Raw genomic sequence first — 21,715 nt, forward strand, 5'->3', positions numbered from 1 at the left:
AAGTAGTTATTGAGAAACTAATGATTAAGGCACATACATTTAGAGTAGGTACTCAGGAACTGAGTAGAGTAGTTACTGAGGAACTTATAAAGAACTAACAAATAACTAATGATTAAGAGACATAAATGTAGAGTCATTACTGACGAACAAAGGCACATCAATTTGGAGTAGTTACTGAAGAAATGAGGCACATACATTTAGAGTAGTTACTAAGGAACTCGGTAAAGTAGTTACTGAGGAACTAATGATTAAGGCACAAACATTTAGAGTAGGTACTCAGGAACTGAGTAGAGTAGTTACTGAGGAACTTGGGCACATGCATTTAGAGTAGTTACTGAGGAACTAAGGCACATACATTCACATACATTTAGAGTGGTTACTGAGAAACTAGTAAGTAGAGTTGCTACTGAGGAACTAATAAAAAACTAATAACTAAAGCACAAACATTTAGAGTAGTTACTGAGGAACTAATAAAGAACTACTGAGGAACTAATGACTAAAGCTCATACATTTAAAGTAGTTACTGACTAACTGGGTAGTTATTGGAGAACTAAGGCATATACATTTATAGTAGTTACTGAGGAAGTCAGTAGAGTAGCTACTGAGGAACTAAGGCACATTAAAGAACTAATGACGAACTAATGACGAACTAATGACTAAAGCACATGCATTTAGAGTAGTTACAGAAAAACTCAGTAGTTACTGAGGAACTAAGGAAGAACTAATGAGAAACCAATGGCAAAGGCACATACATTTAGAGTGGTTACTGGAGAACAGAGTAGTTACTGAGGAACTAAGAAACATACATTTAGAGTAGTTACTGAGGAAGTAATAAAGCGCTAGTGAGGAATTAATGACCAAAGCACATATATTTAAGAGTAGTTACTGACTAACTGAGTAGTTACTGAGGAACTAAGTAGAGTAGCTTCCGCGGAACTAAGATACATATATTTAGAGTAGTTACTGAGGAACTTAGTAGAGTAGCTACTAAAGAAGCTACTAGGGTTTCGGTAGGTCCATTCCTCATTAAGTATACTTTTGTTTACCATATTGTAAAGTGTTATCTTATATTGATTTTTTACATTTTTCTTTAGATTTATGTTTCGGAATATCTGTGTTTTTTGTTGATATTGTATTATTATATATTATATTATTTATAAAGTCAGTGAACACGGTTTTGGACACAGGAAACTTTGGGACCAAAATTTGTTTAGTTATTTTGTACAAGTGGTTTCATTTTGTCAATAATCAAAAACAACAATAATAATAATAATAATAATAATAATAATACCTACAATAAAAGGAAATAATTGTATTTTATTTATTTAATTTTTACAATTTTTAATTTGGATTATGAAGTAAGAAATTAAAGGCAAAAAAATCCTGACAAATCATGTCATTTCAAGTAAGGAGTAAGGAGGAGATGTTGTACTATGCTAATACTTGCTATCACATCAATCCCTAATGTTGGTTGTCTCCCTCCAGTATAGTATATGTACATTAGAAAGAACTCCCACTGTGATGCAGTGCCGTCCTACACCCCCATCATCCGTGATGCATAAAACCTCCTATAGCATGATGTGAGTGCACTAATGAAACCTAGCCATGAAGCTCCTTACCGGTCTGTCCCTTCCCGAGGGTCTTCTCCAGCCGGTAAGGCCCCACGTACTGGCTGGACTGGGCCATCTCCTTACTGCTCATCTTCCCCGACATTGCACTAGAATGCTGATTCGGAACAGCTGAACGAAGACGGCTGTGGGCCCGGTTCGGCTCGCAATGCAGTAAGGCTCATCCCAGGTCGGAGGTGGTGAGTTAACGCCGGGCCCCGCAGGCTCCTCCCATGCACTCGTTCGTCCTGCGGGGGGAAGACACCCCACAAAAAACACGACAATAAAGTCAAATGTAACCAATGTGGGCTTCTAATGAGATGAGCGGTGTTTAACGTGGAAAACGTGGAGATCAGAGGAAGATGACGTGATGTTGGAGGCCACCCCCACTCCCTCTGATTTCTTTAAAAAAAATATTAGATATAAAAAAACTATTTTAGTGCATGGATTTGACGTAAAGTGCTGCAGGAAGACGAACACAATTGATTTGTGCAAGTGCAGAGTCTCAAATATCCCAAGTCAGAATGCCTTAATCGATATCAGGGACCCCCCCGCCACCACCACCGCACCCCACCCCTCGTTGTTCTTCTTTAAATGTCAAATACACGTCAAAAGCCGTCTTCTTTCTTTTGAAGCGGGTTCGACATAGTCCGGATAAGCATCTAGTATCACAGCAGCATCAGCATCCAGAATGGGTTTTCCAATATCCGGTACACACTTTGCCCCCCCCCCCCCCCCCAACCCCCTCCCATCATCTCTTTCTCGGCAGGAAACGGAGGAGCGTCCAGGCCGGGACAAACAGGCGAACCCACCGTGTTTTTTGGTTTTTGTTTTTTTTTTTGGACGAAGACGTCTTTGGATTAGGAGAACCTGTCGAAGTGGACTCGGTTCCTGGAACCAAAAAGCAGCAGCAGCATCCTGTCCTCCTGTGTCTCCTTCTGACCGGCTGTGCTCACACCATCACCGCATATAAACCCCTCCCTCTTTAAAACGGCTCCAAAAAATAAGCACTTGGTCAAATAATAATAATAATTTAAAAAAAAAGAGTCAAAAGTTGCGCATCGTTATCCAGAACTCGTTACGATCCTCTTTATCTTTCCTCTCTCCTCCTGCCTGCTTCTATTCATCCCATAGGCTCAAACATCAGCATCCGGGTTCCGCTCCCCCCTCCACTCCACTCCCCTCCACTCCCCTCCCTTCCTCATCCCTCTCTCTCTTCCGTTTCTATTTTTTTTCTTACTACTGCAAAGTTTCATTCAATGCGATTGGCTGCAGCAAAAGGGAAGACGTACAGTAGCATGCACGTAAACGTCTCACAATTCAAAACATAGAAAATACATGAATGGATGAAATATGGAACCTATTATCCACGTTGGAAGCCATGAGCAGAAAAACAGAAACGGAACATTTCCACCATCATTTTTGAATACCCCAATTTTAGTATAGGTCAGTTTTCTACCGTTTTTTTTAAATCGTTTTCTGGAATCGAGTGCTCAGCAGCACACGTTGTTGTCTTTTCTTTGTTTTAGTGTGACCGCGAAATAACCTGCCATGGGGCCAAAGAAAGTTGCCAGGGCCAGCCATTTGATCAAGAAGGGAAAGGAAAATTATTGAATTCAAGATGGATTTTTCCATGTCTGGAACGGGATTTTTAAAATCTTCAGCTTCAGTTTTCATACTTTTTGGCTTTTGTTACAAATGAAAAACAGAAACCCGAGTCAATAATCCCTCATTCATTACGGTTAATTGATAAGTCAGTCCACCAAGTCAGAATCCTTATTTATGAATTTATTTTTTTGAGGTTAGAGCATAGAAAATCTGTTTATAACTTTCTAAATATGGTATTTTTACATTAAAAGAGACCTCTAAACATGAAATAACACCCCTATAGTCATTGCATGCGTTTCAGACATAAGACCTGTGTGTTGCTTTCAATGTGTTCCGGTGCATTGAGTTGAGTTTTAGCTTGCAATAAAAGCCTGTTATTGCGGCCATCATGTCATCAGGTGCTTGTGTGTCTCAGTGAACATGACAGTTACTGACACCTAGTGAACAGTGTAGAATACGACATATCCTCAAATTAAAATTAAAATTAAAATTAAAATTAAAATTAAAATTAAAATTAAAATTAAAATTAAAATTAAAATTAAAATTAAAATTAAAATTAAAATTAAAATTAAAATTAAAATTAAAATTAAAATTAAAATTAAAATTAAAACAGCGTACATCAGCGTGGTACAGGATTAGTTATTAGGACCACGCTAAATAATTAAAAATATAACAATAAATATAAATATAACAATAAAATATAAAAAGTATATGCCCCTCCTACTACTACTAATAATAATACAAAATACAAAAGTTTCTTACCTTTTTGTGTGCACAAAATTAATGATTTAAAAATGATGCATAAAAACTGCCAACTTGCTGGCAGGTAATTCTCCAAAAAATACAATTCTGAAAAAAAAATTAAAATACACATATAGTTTGATACATTTTGTCTATTTGTGAAGATAATTTAATGTGTTTTTCCTTAGTTTTGGAAAAAGGTTCCCTATTTTCAAATGCAAATGCATACACATGCTGTATATAAATACATACAAGACATAGTTGTTGGAGGAATAAAATATGACATACTGCTTATACAGTAAATACATGCAAGATGTAGTTGCTGAATACAATAATACACAGTCACAGATGGTTGATTTGCATGGGCTCAGCTCCCACTCGATGACAGCGTTAATGTGATTGGTCGACAGTCTCTATGTGGCCTGTGATTGGTTAGAGGAATAAAATATGGCAGCACTTGAGTTTTAATACTTCTAACCAGTAGGGCATTAAACAAATTATTATTTTTCCCTCATTTTAAATATTGCACGTAATATTTATGACATACAAAGTATTATATACGGTATATAATATATAGTATTACATAATGTTGTTGTATGAGTTTTGAGTATGAGACAAAAAGCAGTTTTGCATGATGATGGCCCACATGCAGTAGCCGTAGGATGTGTAATCGGTATTACTGGCGTGATTGAGGTTCACATTGTAATATGTGTCTGTTGCTTTGAAAATCTTAATCCCTTTTAATCTTTAATCTCTTGGTGCGGTCAGGTTGGTATAGTGTTGTAACAATGTTATTTTTTAAGGATGTATGACAATGAATGGGAGGGACGAAACATTTTTCAATAAAAAGCGCCCGTTTAAAAAAATCTAAATGTAATACTGTACATTAATACAGTATTGAATGCAGCCCCTCTTGTTGAAATACTCCAAGTGACCACAGGGTGGCACTGTTATAACTACTTTAGTCGAACTGACGGGGCAGACGCTATTTAAGTCGCCTTTTTCCACTATCTTTATGACGTTTCCTGATATTCTTATTCTATTCATTATATTATTGTATTATATCATTTATATCACTGCATTTGCACCGGCAGACTGTAATACACTCTCATGCAAGAACTTTTAATACAAATATTTGCATAAAACTCATTAATACTGTTTAAAATGTACTAATATTACTATATTTTGTATTATTATTACTGTGGTTGTTCTTTTTGGTGGTGTTGACAAAGTATTGCTTCATACTGAGAGGTGTTTCTGTTAACATTTCACTACAATCATAATAATTATAATACTATTTGTGAATAGACCGAGTGAAAAGGTAAAATGAAATCAAATAACCACATTTCATTTTATAGCAATTATTTAATACTTTTATTTCCATTGATAGTATTCATTTCAAGTTACATGACAGCTCTCTGGAAGTGTCTACAAGTCAATGCACCATGTATCAGCCATAGAGGAAGAGGGGGGGGATGGAAGATACCAGTAAGGGTTTGAGGGGGGGGGGGGCAGAAGAGGAAACTCTGGTTACTGCTGCCAGGTCCCAAACTCAACCCGAATCAACACAATGTTAGTCACACCATCATCGTCGTCATCGCTGTTGCCATTCAGTCCAGTGCTGATGTGCAGAAGGGAATGCTGGGAACTTGGAGGGCTCAGTGCAGTCGACCTACAGGAGGATGAAGCAGTACCGACACTCAGATCAGAGTCTTAAGAAATGGACGCAAATGTGTTACAGTTTGTAGTGGAACCTTGGTTAGCATCAATCTGATCCAGACAGTCCGACTCTAACCAAAATTTTCAATGTAAACCAATAAATCCATTCTAGAAAGCCCCAAAATCCTTCCATTCATTTTCTATGCTGCTTATCCTCACTAGGGTTACGGGTATGCTGGAGCCTATCCCGGCTGTCTTCGGGCTAAAGGCGGGTACACCCTGGACTGGTCGCCAGCCAATCACAGGGAACATGCAAACAACCATTCACACTCACATTCATACCTATGGACAATTTGGAGTGGCCAATTAACCTAGCATGTTTTTGGAATGTGGGAGGAAACCGGAGTACCCGGAGAAAACCCACGGGAAAACTCCAGACCCAAGCGGAGAATCAAGCTGCAATATTATGAGTGCCTGCATCTGAGATAAAGAGATACTGATGGGGCATCTTACAGTGTGAGCCTCAGAGTCTCGGAATGACCAACTGTTACATGATGCTCACATTAAGGATTGGAGGGTGACTCCTGGCTCATGACGTCCCCTCAGCTGCATTCTTCACACACGCAGCGAAGGCCTCCATCAGGTCTTTGCATGCCTCCGCTCCCTTCTCAGCCACACTGAAACACACACAAAGAAAAAGGAAGAATTACTCCAACCAGCACTGAATAAAGTGTGACAACAAAGGCGCAACGTCTGTTGACAAAACAGTCAGTGTGGGATGTGCAAACACAACTGGAAGACAGTAATAATAAAAAAAAACACTAAACAGTTTGGGCTGCATGACGGACGAGTGGTTAGCACGAAGGACCATTTAAGACATAAATAACCAGAATGGCACATAAATAAGTTTTATTTTACATAGCTGTCATTTAGGCCTCACAGCTAGGAAACCCAAGTTCAATTCCACCCTCGGCCATCTCTGTGTGGAGTTTGCGTGGGTTTTCTCCGGTTTCCTCCCACATTCCAAAAACATGCTAGGTTAATTGGCGACTCCAAATTGTCCATAGGTATGAATGTGAGTGTGAATGGTTGTTTGTCTATATGTGCCCTGTGATTGGCTGGCGACCAGTCCAAGGTGTGCCCCGCTTCTCGCCCAAAGACAGCTGGGATAGGCTCCAGCACCCCCTGCGACCCTCGTGCGGATAAGAGGTAGAAAATGAATGAAAAAGGAATGGTTATTTTGATGTAAAACAACCTTTTTTGTATTGTTTATGTTGTGGTTTTGACCCTTTTTTGGTCAGGAAGTAATATTTTTTTATATTTACCTTTGTTCTACTGCTGGTTACTGAAGACTCTCATCTTTCTTTTGGTAGGTTCCATGTCTGTATAGCCAAACAATATTCTGTGCCTTGAAAAATCAGTCAAAGTTGTTAAAAATGGTTGGTACTGAAAGGGTTGAATTTTGAAAAATGGCTGGAATTGAATGAGTTAAGGGCCTTTTAAAATAATCTTTTGATTCCAGTGGGATTTTACTGTACTTTGTTTATAAAACAGCTGCCAGTGACCATAATGTAGGTCTTTAGCTCCATGGAAAATTTTCATATTGCAGTGTTACTCATTTAAATACTCAATTCTTACAACTGAAAAGAAAATACTGTCTGGCTGTAAAGCAAAATACAAAAAAAGCAAAATAAAGTTGTCAATTGTGAAAAATTAGGTTAGGGAAAAAGTTATAATATTCTGGGAATAAAGTGAAAATATTACAAGAATAAAATAATATATAACGAGAGGCACATTTATAATGATAACACATGTGACTGCAAACAAGTAAACAATTGCAATTGAAGAGAGAAGGCAAAGGCTCTGGAGCGGAATCTATTCCAATAATTAAATATTGGTCCAAAATTGACGGGGGATCATCAATGTCAAGCTAGCAGGACATAACACGGGTAAAATGTATTTCATTCTACAGGATTTTTACTGATGTATCGATTACTAAGAGTACCGGAACGTAGCCTTGACTGCAATGTTGCTTTATTGGTATCAGCGCTAATAATCTCTATATATGCAATTTTATCTTCAATATCAGTTTTTGTATCTCTTTATATTGTGCATTTTGTACATCCTGTTCAACTGAATGAAGCCAAAAAAAAGACTCTATCGAGAGTGTATAGAGAGAGAGAAGCTGGGAGAGTATTTCTGGCTCCCATGCAGCAGCAAACAGTAGCCGACGCTGCCAAAGTGCATTAGGGTGATGGAGCAAAAGGGAGGAAGAGAGGGGGTGGCGGTGGGAGGAGTTATGAATACAGAAGAACGTGTCTGTATAGAGACCCATCTGTTCGGCAGGACACCAGTGAGGGAGGGGCGGATGGAAGGAGGGAGGGAGGGAGATTGCGTGATGATGGAATGATGACAAGACACGCAGGTAGAAGGCAGAGCTTAGAAGGGTGGTGGGGGGGGGTCAATGCTCAGCTCCTCCGTCCCTCAGCAAAGCATGCAGTCTTTAGTCTTGGTGTTACTCACCAATAGCTTTTCTATGTGTAAACAATTTTATGTTATTAAATATACTGAATGCACATCAGTACCTGATACACTATTCACACTGACCAGAATGTAAGAATGCTAACGCAGAAAAACTACAAACTGCATGACATCATGTCGCTACATTTGCTGGCGTGTTGGGAGAGAGGGTGGCTGAGCATGATGCAACACGCATCTGCTAGCTGCAGATTATCACTCAGCACTTTAGTACGCCAGGAGGCTGATGAAAGTGGTGCGTGCTGCTTCCTCCCGTATGTGTGTCATGGGGGACATCAAATGCAATGCCTCTCTCGGTATATAGTTGACCCCGCACATGCATAATTCAGCACCTCAAAAAAATTAGCATTTTTGGCAAAAATATAGTATTTTTTGACATTTTATACTATGACAATAGGCTTTTTTTCCCTGCATAAAACACGTTTTGATGGCATTTGTGTTAAAAAATAACTTGAAACATTCTGAATGGATTTCAATACATTTCAGGAATTGTTGGCAATGGGATCAAGAAGAACTGATTCAAATTTAGGGGTGATCTCGATCACCGTCTGGATCCAGGAGTTTTTTTAACGGATTCTTTAACATTGCTAGATAAGACCATATTGTGCATAACTCCAAAAAAATTGTCAGCGCACTAGTTTGGGACATTTATACTTAGACATTGTGCTATCATGCTAGGTGTTAGCATGCTAACTTTAACATGTTAGCATTGCTAGCATGCTAAAAATAGCATACTAGCATTATTTCTATTTTCATGGGTAGGCGTCAGCTTGTCAACGTCAGCTTGTTAGCTAGGCTAGTATGGTAATATTAATATAGTGGCATTTTTATCCGTTTTCATGGGCAGACACTTATATGAACACTTAGCCCTATCATCCTAGGTGTTAGCATGCTAATGTTAGCATGTTAGTGTTGCTAGCATGTAAATGATAGTATATTAGCATTTTTTCTATTTTCATGGGTAGGCGGATATATCAACACATGCCACTGTATTGCTAGGTGCCACTATCATGCTAACGTCAGCTTGTTAGCATAGCTAGCATGGTAATATTAATATAGTGGCATTTTTAGCCATTTTCATGGGTAGACACTTTTATGAACACTTAGCCCTATCATGCGATGTGTTAGCATGCTAATGTTAACATTGCTAGCATGCTAGTGATAGTATATTAGCATTTTTTTCTATTTTCATGGGTAGGCGCATATATCAACACGTGCCACTATATTGCTAGGTGACACTATCATGCTAACGTCAGCTTGTTAGCATTTCTAGCATGATAATATTAATATAGTGGCATTTTTAGCCGTTTTCATGGGTAGACATTTATATGAACACTTAGCCTTATCATGCTAGGTGTTAGCATGATAATATTAGCATATTACCATTGCTAGCATGCTAATGATAGTATATTAGCATTTTTTTGTATTTTCATGGGAAGGCGCATATATCAACATGTGCCACTATATTGTTAGGTGCCACTATCATGCTAACGCCAGCTTGTTAGCATTTCTAGCATGGTAATATTAATATAGTGGCATTTTTAGCCATTTTCATGGGTAGACACGTATATGAACACTTAGCCCTATTATGCTAGGTGTTAGCATGCTAATATTAACATGTTAGCATTTTTGCATGCTAATGACAGCATATTAGCATGTTTTCTATTTTCATGGGCAGGCACATATATCAACACATGCCACTATATTGCCAGGTGCCACTATAATGCTAACGTCAGCTTGTTAGCATTTCTAGCATGGTAATATTAATATAGTGGCATTTTTTAGCCGTTTTCATGGGTAGACACTTATATCAACACTCAGTCCTATCATGTTAAATGTTAGCATGCTAACTACACGACTAAAATAAATGTAAGACAAACATTTATAATGTAAATCACAATATGAGGGGGAACTATGGCGCTTGGCAGAAGTCTTGCCTCTCTTAGTGGTTTTCTAGTTATATTCTAATATTAAAAAATAGTTTTAGTTTGCCTAAAATCTGATTAGGGTGATTCAGGATGACAACATTAAAGGCAAAATTACAAAATCACTCAATGACCTTGAAAAATGTCAGCTAAAATGCATCAGCATTACAGAGCCTGGATTTACTTGGTATCAGATGGATGCCAACATTTGCAGCATCACCCACCCCTATTGTGTAGGGCTTACCACTTTTACTTCTCAGTGTCAACAACACACTTATACATTCAAAAGTGTAAGTAAAGAAGAAAACATATTGAAACACAGCCGTTGTGTCATCTGAGAGTCATACATGTTTGGACACAAACAACTAGTTTAACAAGTCTTACCCACTAGTTAAAAAAAAAATCCATTCATTCTGGGTTTGCTGAGTGTTCACTAGTTGCTATGACAACCCACTTTGCCCCATGACCCTGTAATATGACCTTCAGTTACAGTGGCAGTGCACTCTCTCGGGACATTGCGTGATGGCTGCAATGGTGATATCATCGGCTCCCATGCGTTCTGTAATCCTGCCATACACACACACACACACACACACACACACATTCACAGAATGAATACATATCACTGTGCCACTATGTTGAATTAGGTGACATCACACCATCACCATAGAAATACTGGTAATACCATTAGTATTACGCTGATGCATCAGCCACAGGCCCAATGATGCCGTCCTCATGTCTGACACAAAATACGGCTGAATGATGTAGTTTGTCTTTTGGGACTGACATGCATAATAGATCACTGAGCAGGTGCAGCAGCAATAAGGAACGTAAAACATTAGTCAAATGAAGACCACCGCTCACTTCATTAGGTACTCATACACAATACATTAACTATATTAAAAATATTTTTTTAAAAGCTCAATTTTGATTGACACCATCATAGAAGTACTAACGCGGTTGTAGTATGTGGTAGTATACTGGACTGTATTGTACACATTTTGAAATTTTGTGCCTTTCATGTTATTTAATAAACAAAATATTAGAAACACTCTAGAGTGACGTTTTTATGTAAATGCAGACATTTAAGACAGCTCTTGTGTTGGATTCCATTATATACAATAGTACACATGTTACTAGACTTGCTAATAATAAAGTAAATAAAGTAAATAAGTAAATCCCCACTATTCATGGATGCTATGAACCCCTGCAAGTAATTGAGACGCCAATAAAAATGGCAATTTTGAACCAACAGCAGATCATCAAACCAAACACCTCCCTCGTTCACGGTGCAACCAATAAAACAAGTGGAATTCACAATGAAACTTGAGTGGTTATCAAAATAATTGCTTACACACAAATATACTGTAAATCTACAAATACAAATACTATTTTATACTGATTTGTAACCTGCAAGGCATGCTGGGTAATCATTTTGATTTGGGGCAATGTGCATGTGGGTACATATTATACATATTTTTAAAGGATTATAGCCAGTAATCAGTCCTAATAACCAGTATTTTGTGCAGTCAAAGTAACAAATAATTCATTCTGATATAAAACATGAACTTGATGTTGAGTTCTGCAAGGAACAACAATGCTTACTATGATGAAGTCTCGTAAAGGAGGGACCGAATCATCCATCATCCTCACTGACAAAACTTTTGCACATTCATGCTACTAATTTCTACGGAGTCACTGAATTCCACCATAAAAAATACCTGTCTGTACATGCAAGAGCAGTCAATCAGTAACAGAGAAAGAGTGTGTGTGTGTGTGTGTGTGTGTGTGTGTATGTGCATGTGTGTGGAGGGCAAAGGGTCAAAGTAGGGGGTGGGTCACTGGTAATCCCATGGAAAGGTCAAGAGTCTAAAAGTACCAACTGGTAAGTATGCTGCTGTGCATGTTTGCAACATATGTGGGAGGAAACCGGAGTACCCGGAAAAAACCCACGCATGCACGGGGAGAACATGCAAACTCCACACAGAGATGGCCGAGTGTGGAATTGAACTTGGGTTTCCTAGCTGTGAGGCCTGTGTGCTAACCACTCGACGCTGTGCCGCCTATACTAAATGGTGTTCATGATAAATGACAACTATGTAAAATAAAACTTATTTATGTACTATTCTGGTTATTTATGTCTTAAATGGTTTGTTTTTTCTTATTATGTCTACTATATTGGGTAATTTGACTGGAAAGGTGACTATAGGGATGTTATGTAATCTCCAGAGGGCTCTAATAATCAACAACATTCAAAGAACCGCAGGCCTCACTTTCCTTGGTTATGGCAAGTGTTCAGTGTTCATGACCATAACTGGCAGGTTTCCAAGACCAAAACCACAAAAATCAATCATCAAGGCTCTTCTCAATTTTGCCAGAAAACATCTTGATGATCCCCAAGACCTTTGGGAAAATACAAAAGTTTTTTGGAAGGTGTGTGTCCCATTATATCATACCAACAGTAAAATATGGTGGTGGTAGTGTGATGGTCTGTGATTGTTTTGCTGCTTCAGGACCCGGAGGATGCTGTGATGCTGGGAATCACACATATTTCTTTCCCTTTTCTGTGTATTATAACAAGAGAAAATGTGTTAATATGAGCAAGCTAACACTGCACTTCATTGGGACACACATATTTCAACTATGAAGCCTTCTAAAAAAACAACTTTATGTTTTGATATCCATGCTGTGATCATGCATTAACACGTACACTGATGATAACATGTACTACTTACAGTATCTTTGACGTATTTTGATGAGTTAAAACACTACCAAAACTTCTTTCCTAGGCGTATTGATACACATCCTTATGCTAGTTCTGTCAACAACAGCAGCATCAATACAGCGACAACACTTATGATGTCCGCTCTCCTTCGGATGGCCGTGTCTTCCAGCACAAGACGTGTGCTTCAGTCCTCGGGTAAAAAATACTGACGGCAAACGAGTATCTTGGTGAGTCTTTGTAGCGAAATTGAGAGCTAGGTATCCACTCTTCCGTCTGTGAATGACGCTGAGACTCACAATTAGTGATGCGTCGTGTTAGTCCGTGAGGTAAAAATAGTTTTCCATGGTAGCTGCTACAATAGCAATATGGCTGCAGCTTGGTTAATACACAAGTCAGTTATGTAAATGGTACACTCTTTTGTGAGTGCTTGAATTGGTGGACATAGACAGTTTGTAGGGACCAACTGAAGCGGTTTCCATTGCATAAGGAGACACCGTGCATGTCTAAATATCTCTATGTCGTCAAGTGAATGACAGAGTAGGAGCATTTTTGCTTATTTAGCAACTCCAGTTGAAAGAAGAAGGTGTCAGATGGAGAAGTAAGTGTCATGTTATCCTGCACATACGGTCTCACGCTGACATGCCACAAATTGTGACTTTTAAAAAGCTACCGTCTATAAATACCCGGATGGCTCTGGTATTGATTACACAGATCCTCATGTTAAAAGTGCAGTTGTGTTGATGTTAGAGTTCAGACCAGACAGCCCAGAAGTGGAATATCAGTCACATGCAAAGACTTAATTCCTAAGTCATCATTACCTTGAATTAAATTTAATGTAGAGACTAAATAACATTAAAAAAATAATAATAATTTTTGGGAATAAAATCTAAGTTGAAGCACGCATCAATTCAAACTTGTCATTTTACCGAATTGTGCCCTTCTATCTGCCCTTCTTTCCATTCCATTCCATTTCAGCAGTCTCAGTAGGAAGTCCAGGCTTCCCGGTCCCCGGCCACCTCTTCCAGTTCCACTGGGAGGACCCCTAGGCGTTCCCAGGCCAGCTGACATAATCTCTCCAAAGTGTTCCAGGTCTGCCCTAGGGCCTTCTCCCGGCTGGGCATTCCCGGACGAGCGGCTCTACTCTGACCATCTCCTGGATGACCCAACTCCTCGCCCTTTCTCTTCGGTTGCGTCCGGCCACCCTATGGAGGAAACTCTTTTGACCCGCTTGAATCCACGATGCTGTGCTGATCCCGTCTGTCGACCTCATGGTCCAACCTTCCCTCACTTGGGAAAAAGACCCCTAGATACTCAAACCACTTCACCTTAAGCATGACCTTGCTCCCAAGCAGGAGTCCTCGGATTTGTAGGTGCTGAGTCTCAACCCCTGAATGTCACAACCTGATGAGGCCACCAGGACCGCCTGTGGATAGCAGAGATAACATCCCAAGGCCTCCTAGAACATACCCCATGACCGTGATGTCCACTTGCAGCTTCCCCATAGGACAAAAAACAAACTTCGACCTAACCGCTTTGCTTGTTGGAATTCGAAGACCAGAAGCTAGGCTGACAACTCCAGCTAGCGAGCTAGCCAGCTTCCGCCAATGTCAGGTACAGCCAGTGACAGCTAAAGCAAAAAAAGGCAAAGCATGTAAACAAAGATGGAAGAAAAGTCAATAGATTCGATAAGGAAGTGATCAAACACGCTAATTGGCATAGCCAGTGTCAAGCTCTCAAACTGAAGCCAATGAGGTTTTACAGACTGGTTTTGAAGTCCGTTAGCAACACTACGTGACCCTGCATACATGTAGGGTTTGCAGCCACATGCCGCAGTTATCGGTATATGCCCATGATGTGTATTTAATATTGAAATCGGCCCTTATTGATCAGTGGCAGATCGATCGGAGCACTTCTGGACAATATCAATAAAGTAGGCACGCGGTGTTCACAGGAACCACCAGCAAATGACGAAAAACTGTATTATACGTAATTGACACGCTCATAAATATATGTAAATGCCCCTAATTTAAGATGACTGATGAACAGAAGGAATTGGAGTCAGGTTGTAGCCAGCAGCACACAGCTATGGTGCGTTCACGGACCACTGCTTGCCAAATCTCACCGTATGAAGCATAAAGACAAAAAAACTTGAAAACTGTGGGCTTGTCTTTAACATATATACTGTACATTGTATCGGTTATTTATAAATTATTACCAACTTATGGTGAATGAGGTTTTCAGGCAGAAAAATATGGACTGTATTACTCCACTCCACTGTATTACTTTATCATTTACACCCTGTATGGAAGACCGTTTATGACCAGTAGTAAAAGACATTCCTTCCGACTTTCTATTGCAATGTGACGTACAATGAGGAGCAAATCATGTACAACAACCAAAATGGCAATAAAACATTGTCATTTCAAATGTTTCATGTAAGACCAGTGCTAATGAATCAATATACTCTGCACTCACTCGTAAAACATGCCTGAGTGAAGCCACTCCCATCATTCAGCACAAACTGCTATTATCTGGAGCCGCCACACTCCAGCAAAAGTTTTATCATGACTCAGCACTCAGGCTGCACTAGTATTGGCTGCAACTACAATAAACGAGAAACTGAAAATTGTGCAAGAGAGATATGAGATACGGAGACTATTGAGGATGGGAAGTCCCATAATAAGTTATCTAACACAGAGGTGTTCAAAATGTTACCCGCAACGTATTCTAAAAATATAATTTAACAAGAAAACAACAAAAACAACAGTAAATATGAAGATATATAGTATACATATAAAGAAAAAATATGTTATTTTTTATATGATGAGAAACAAACAAAAAAATTAATAAAGTTGTAATTTTTGGAAAATTAGCTATCGGAAAAAGTTGTAATGTTACGGGAATAAAATCACAATATTATAGCATAGGCATAATAAAGAAAGTCATTCACACTTGGAAAACTTTAATAAAACAAAAAAAAACTAACAGCAGAAATAGGAAGAAACAGCTGTAATTTTATGAGAACAAAAATCCAAAATATATCCAAGAACAAAATAAAATAAAGTTGTAATTTTAGAAACATTTGATTGAGGAAAAAGTTATAATATTATGGGAATAAAATCATAATATTATGAAAAGAGAACGTATTACGGTTATTTACAAAGAAAGTTGAAATACTTGGGAAAAACAGCAAAAATGGGGGAATAAACTATCTACATAGTAGCCATCTTGCTAAGTGCTAGCATTAGCATTTTGTGTTCCACATTAACATTTAGCACTTTAGCAACTGTCGATTGAAGCAAAGAGCTGTTCCCATGTTATCACAATGTATCCACACAACATGCTAGCATGCTAGTTTTTTTCTTTTTTTAATACATTTGCAAACATAAAAAATGATAGGTTTGTGTTCATTATGGGGTGTTGTGTGTAGAATTAAGAGAATAATGAATTTATTCAATTTTGTGCATTCTGCACTTTTAAGATTTTATGTATATGGTAGCTATCTTGCTATGTGCTAGCTTTAGCGTTTTACCATTTGACATTTAGCACTTTAGCAACTGCCTATTGATGCAAAGAACCGTTCCCATGTTATCAAAATGTATCCACACAGCGTGTTATCATGCTAGTTGTGAGCAAGCTAGCAATTAGTATTTGTTAATGTAATTTTTTTTTAATATATTTGCAAACAAAATAAATAAAAGAAATATGTGTCCGTGTTGTGAGATGTTGTGTGTAGAATTATGAGGAGAAAAATTAAATGTGAATACTTCCCGGATACACTGTACATATATAACATTTAATGTACATAGTAGCCATCTTGCTAGGTGCTAGTTTGGCAAGGCACCAATCCAAGCAGGTATAATTAAGCAAGCTAACTGTTAGCATTGTTAGCTTTTCTTCATTTAAAAAAAAATATTTCATACATTTTCAAACATTTTAATGGGATGTTGCTTGTACAATTTTGATGAGTAATTTTGGAATGAGGGTAGAATGTCACAAAATGGGGGAAAAGTTCTGGACTCATGATAATTGTATTAAGTCCTGTTATTATGAGAGCTTTGTCACACACACACACACACACACACACACATTGTTATGATTCATACGGATGTGCATCACAGTATCCCTCGCTTGGTTGCATCCGTGTTTTGTTGGGATGGCACTTTAAAAAATAAAGTATATACAAATCGTGGACACAGCGCGATGCAGCACGGGAGATGGGCCGAAGAAAGGCAAAGAGCGAACGCGAGGCATTGTGGGAAGAGGATGCAAGTGACGTAAGCAGATTCCCAGCCTCCATCCATGCGTATGGATGGACATCAAACCTCACCCACCATTAATCCTCAAATCATTGTCCCAGACACTGGGTACCCCAAGTTGTTGTAACCTTTACCCCAAGGCTGCGAACATGTCACATTCGGTTAAATGTGAGAGCTCTTGTTTTGTGGCGACTTTCAGCGCCGATCACATCGTCCTCTATACATAGACTCCATTTTAGCGTGGCGGATTTTCGGTTATATGAAATAAACCCTCACAGATATATATTTTTAAATGTTTCTAGTCATTTTTATGTAATTTAATAAAATGTACTCTATAGTTTTCATTGCATGACAGTGGATGCAACCCCAAGGTCATGCAAAACCTTACATGAAGTTCTCATGATCTCACAGGTTGCATGAAGAAGAGCTTCACCATATTCAGAAGTTTCACCGTCACCTACCATTTGTCCAAGTCAGCCTTGATGCTGGTACAAGCAGCGGGAACTGGGGCCTCTGCGGGAGCAGCGGCGGTCTCGGAGTCCGACATGTCTGGTTGAGTACAAGGTGTGCTGTTCCAGTTCCTGTCCTCCAAACGTCAGTCTGTGGATCCAAGCACCACCAACGGAGAAAGAGAGGGACAGGGAGACAGTAGGAATGTGACTAAGTGCAAGGGGAGGGCACACGAGAGGAGGTGGGAGGAGATAAAACACGTGAGATGATAGCACGGGTCAGGGTGGGAGGCTGGAGGGGGGCTTGAGGGTAAGGGGTAAAGGTCACCGACCCAGGCTCATGTTATGTGCAAACAGTTTAGGAGGTAAAAGGTTGAATGGAGACAGGAGGGGACGTTGACGTTCTGTATTATGTCCGCTTCATCTGCTTTGATGATTCTGGCTTTGGTCATTCGAACAAATTAGAATTAGAATTGAAAGCTTAACAATATGGCTCCACTGTCAAAATGTGTGTGTGTGTGTGTGTGTGTGTACTGGAATCCACTGACAGCCAGTCCTCCAACAGCCTCTGCACATTATGGTGCGCCATCAAGTGGCAGCTTTCTTCATCACAGCGTATGACAGCCTAAAGGTCACAGCTACAAAATGCAGTATGAAGATAAACTAACAACAGAAAGTGAGTTGGGAACATTTGCAGCAATTTAACTTTTTGAAAATATAGAATACCTGATATTTGACTTTATGTAAACAATCTTTAAGACTCCCCAAGGTCATGAACCTTCAGGAACATCAGGACAAATGACCTTTCCTACGTTCCTTGTCCCGGTTATACTGAAAGGGTAGCCTCGTCCAAATCTCTTTGTAACAGCGCACAGACCCCATGACCCCTCTGGCTTTTATAATGGTTGTTTGTAAGGCCAACATCTGAGTTTTTTTTTATTCATTAATTTTCTACCGCTTATCCTCACAAGCTGTCTTTGGGCGAGAGGCGGGGTACACCCTGGACTGGTCGCCAGCCAATCACAGGGCACATATAGACAAACAACCATTCACACTCACATTCATACCTATGGACAATTTGGAGTCGCCAATTAACCTAGCATGTTTTTGGAATGTGGGAGGAAACCGGAGTACCCGGAGAAAACCCATGCATGCACGGGAGGAACATACAAACTCCACACAGAGATGGCCGAGGGTGGGATTGAACTCGGGTCTCCTAGCTTGAGGTCTCTGCGCTAACCACTCGAACGCCGTGCAGCCCGAGTTTTTTTTATGATGTTCATTTTTACTTCCACGGTGATAGCCTTCCTTTTGTTTTGTTGTTTGTATTGTGACATAAAATCAGTATGGGTTGGAGACAATAACATATGCAGCCTATCCCAGCTGACGTTGGGTGAGAGGCGGAGCCCACCTAGTCACCGGCCAATCGCAGGGCACATTTAGACAAACAATCATTGACACTCACATTCATACTTATGGACAATTTAAAGCCACCAATTAACCTAACATGCATGTTTTTGGAATGTGGGAAGAAACACCTCCACTCCCCCTTCCCTCTCTCCTGGTGCAAGTCCTCGAGTTCATATTGTAAAAGTGTGTTTATTTGTGTCTATGATGCTGAATTTTTTTTTTGCCAGTCCCACACTTTACTCCCCCATAGGAGCTTAGTTTGGAATTGTCTTCCTTTCCCCTACCATCTCTTTTTGTTGTTCCCTTTCCTCGGAACTTCCCAGGATGACTGTACGGTATGTTGGACGCATGATTGCACAATTTTGGTTGTACCGCTGTATAAGTGACTTGTAAAGGCCATTCTGATAATACAGGGTCAGGCAAAATGACACATTTGTAGTTTAAATAAAAGGCAAATAAAGTAAAGAAACAAAAATGTGTTTTTATTTTCGAAAAGTACATATAAGGACATTTTGCTTTGTTTCTTTATAATGCCATTGTTTTTGTTTCTTTTTCAGTTGCTGCCATAAATTGGACTGGTGAGCATTGTGCTTCCATTGTGGAAACGTTTATTAAAACAAACAAAACTGTAACTGCAACACAACGAGCGTTCCGTTTGCACTTCAATCTTGGTAGACATGATCCCGTACCAGCTGGAAACACCATCTTGTTATGGGTTACCAACTTCAGCTACTGGATCTGCATTGAAACCAAAATCAACAGGCTGACCTCGCACCGCCAGAACTGATTTCATTTTTAAAACATAATGAAACAGAATGGCATTATATGTACTTTAAAATAAAAATACTTTTTGTTTCTTTACTTTATTTGACTTTTATTTAACCTACAAATGTGTCAGATCGCTTTGCTTGACCCAGTACAATAATACAAGATAATGCAAGATGACCAACAAAATAATACAACAATTAAATCCAAACAACTAAATCAAATCAATAGCCTGAATCAATCAGTCCAGCAATAAGCAAACAAAAGCAACAACTACTAAATTCATTGAAACGTTTTGCCCCAAATCCCATTCATCAGTATATGAATTGACCCACCTAGCTCTTCTTTAGACACCCCTGCCTTAGACCAAGTTGGACATGGAAATTAACCAAAATCTTGGTTTTATTTCATCTTTATTCATCACGTTGCCTTCAGGGTCTCTGTGTTGTTTCCTGAAATAGCCAAAGCTCATTCATACTCCATTAGAAAATGTGTGCAACCTAAATTAAATCAGCATCAAATACAATGCAATTAACTTACTCAAAGCAACTTGAATGAATAAACACGATGCACGTGTTGGGGTAAACATATATGGTATGCTGTATTATCAGTAAAAGCACACGGTGTTCAAAACAGGAAGAAAGAAAAGAATATGTATTTAAAGCTTCCTTGTATGAGTACATGTGTGCATGCAGTACATGTTTGTTTGCATTTACAACGCCTGTGAGGGAGAACTTACAGACAAGAGGGGGGTGTCCTATCAACAAGTGGAACATTGCATGGGCCAGTTAGTTAGTGATTTGGCTGATAACATTAGAGGACACCTGAAAGTCGTGTAGGACATAAGGTAAGGTACATGCATGGTGGCTTAAGCCTGACAGCATGACAAATAGAAGGGGAGTGGAAAGAAAAGGGTCATGGCTAATAAACTGTACGAGGCACCGCATGGCACCTGAACTTTGTCCACGGGGATGGTGAGAAGGCCCAAAAGACACTAAAGGGAAGTGTTGACAGTGGGTGTATCCTAAACAGTTTCTCCCATATGACAGTTCTTTTCACCTTATCTCTAAGGGAGAGCCCAGCCATCCGATAGACAAAACTAATTTCACCTGCTTGTACCCATAACCTTTCCGTCACTACCCAAAGCTCATAACCATAGGTGCGGGTAGGAATGTAGATCGAAAGTAGATCTCATCCCCAACCATGGCGCTCCACTCTTTTCCGGGCAAGAACCATGGACTTGGAGGTGCTCATTGTCATCCTGGACTACAAGTAACAAAAGATGTAATCTTTGGTTGTGATCCAACATGGCGGCGTAAACAAATTGGATGGTATAAGGATGAGAAACAATAGTGCAAATGCAAGCCAAGGCAAAATTTTAGCAAATATTTTGTATGTTAACCAAAAAACGGGCTAAGAGGGCGAATGTGAACCAAGGCACCACGGTATTAGATTAGATAACCCTCCCCGGCTCGGATCAACCAATCAGGACAGGCAGCTGGTCTCTTTGCTTGGATAAACCAATCAGAACCAGGGGCCTACAAGCTGGAGGCTCAAACACATTATGCCTTTTTGTTATAGTTTTACAATTTTTTCTGCGGGCCAGTAAATAATGAAACAGAGAACACACTTTGGACACCAAGTAATGTAAGATTTCATCTTGGGTTGTGATCCAACATGGCGACGTAAACAAACCAGATGGTATACGGGACGATAAACAAGAGGGTAAACGCAAGCCAAGGCAAACGTTTTGCAAAACTGTTGTATGTTAATTAAAAAACGGGCTAACCAGGGCGAATGTGAACCAAGGTACCACGGTATTAGATTAGATAACCCTCCCCTGCTCGGATCAACCCATCAGGACAGGCAGCCGGTCTCTTTGCTCGGATCAACCAATCAGACCCAGGTGCCTGCAAGCTGGAGGCTCCCTACACTATCCCTTTTTGCTATATTTTTACAATTTTTCCTGTGGGCCAATAAATAACAAGACAGGGAACACACTTTGGAAGTAATGTAAGATTTCATCTTG

General features: G+C 39.4%; 1 protein-coding gene and 1 long non-coding RNA gene across 4 annotated transcripts in view; both read right to left on the bottom strand.

The window, feature by feature from the left end:
- LOC131103383 (serine/threonine-protein kinase BRSK2-like) overlaps positions 1–2,762 on the bottom strand; it is a 32,064-nt gene extending 29,302 nt beyond the window's left edge. For all 3 annotated transcript variants that reach the window (XM_058049635.1, XM_058049632.1, XM_058049633.1), the window contains exons 1-2: positions 2,420–2,762; positions 1,620–1,855 (exon numbers count right to left, since the gene is read on the bottom strand). In XM_058049635.1, the coding sequence (XP_057905618.1) occupies positions 1,620–1,713 (94 nt within the window). In that variant the 5' untranslated portion in view covers positions 1,714–1,855; positions 2,420–2,762. The remainder of the gene's footprint in view (positions 1–1,619; positions 1,856–2,419) is intronic.
- A 2,539-nt stretch (positions 2,763–5,301) lies between these two features.
- Positions 5,302–17,734, bottom strand: LOC131103038 (uncharacterized). Its single transcript, XR_009119538.1, has 3 exons — positions 17,524–17,734; positions 6,178–6,292; positions 5,302–5,628 (listed from the first exon to the last, which is right to left on the bottom strand). It is a non-coding gene; the product is annotated as an uncharacterized LOC131103038 (long non-coding RNA).
- Between the last annotated feature and the right edge of the window lie 3,981 nt (positions 17,735–21,715).

This window comes from Doryrhamphus excisus, chromosome 15 (genome assembly GCF_030265055.1).
Source record: "Doryrhamphus excisus isolate RoL2022-K1 chromosome 15, RoL_Dexc_1.0, whole genome shotgun sequence".
Lineage (NCBI taxonomy): Eukaryota > Metazoa > Chordata > Actinopteri > Syngnathiformes > Syngnathidae > Doryrhamphus > Doryrhamphus excisus.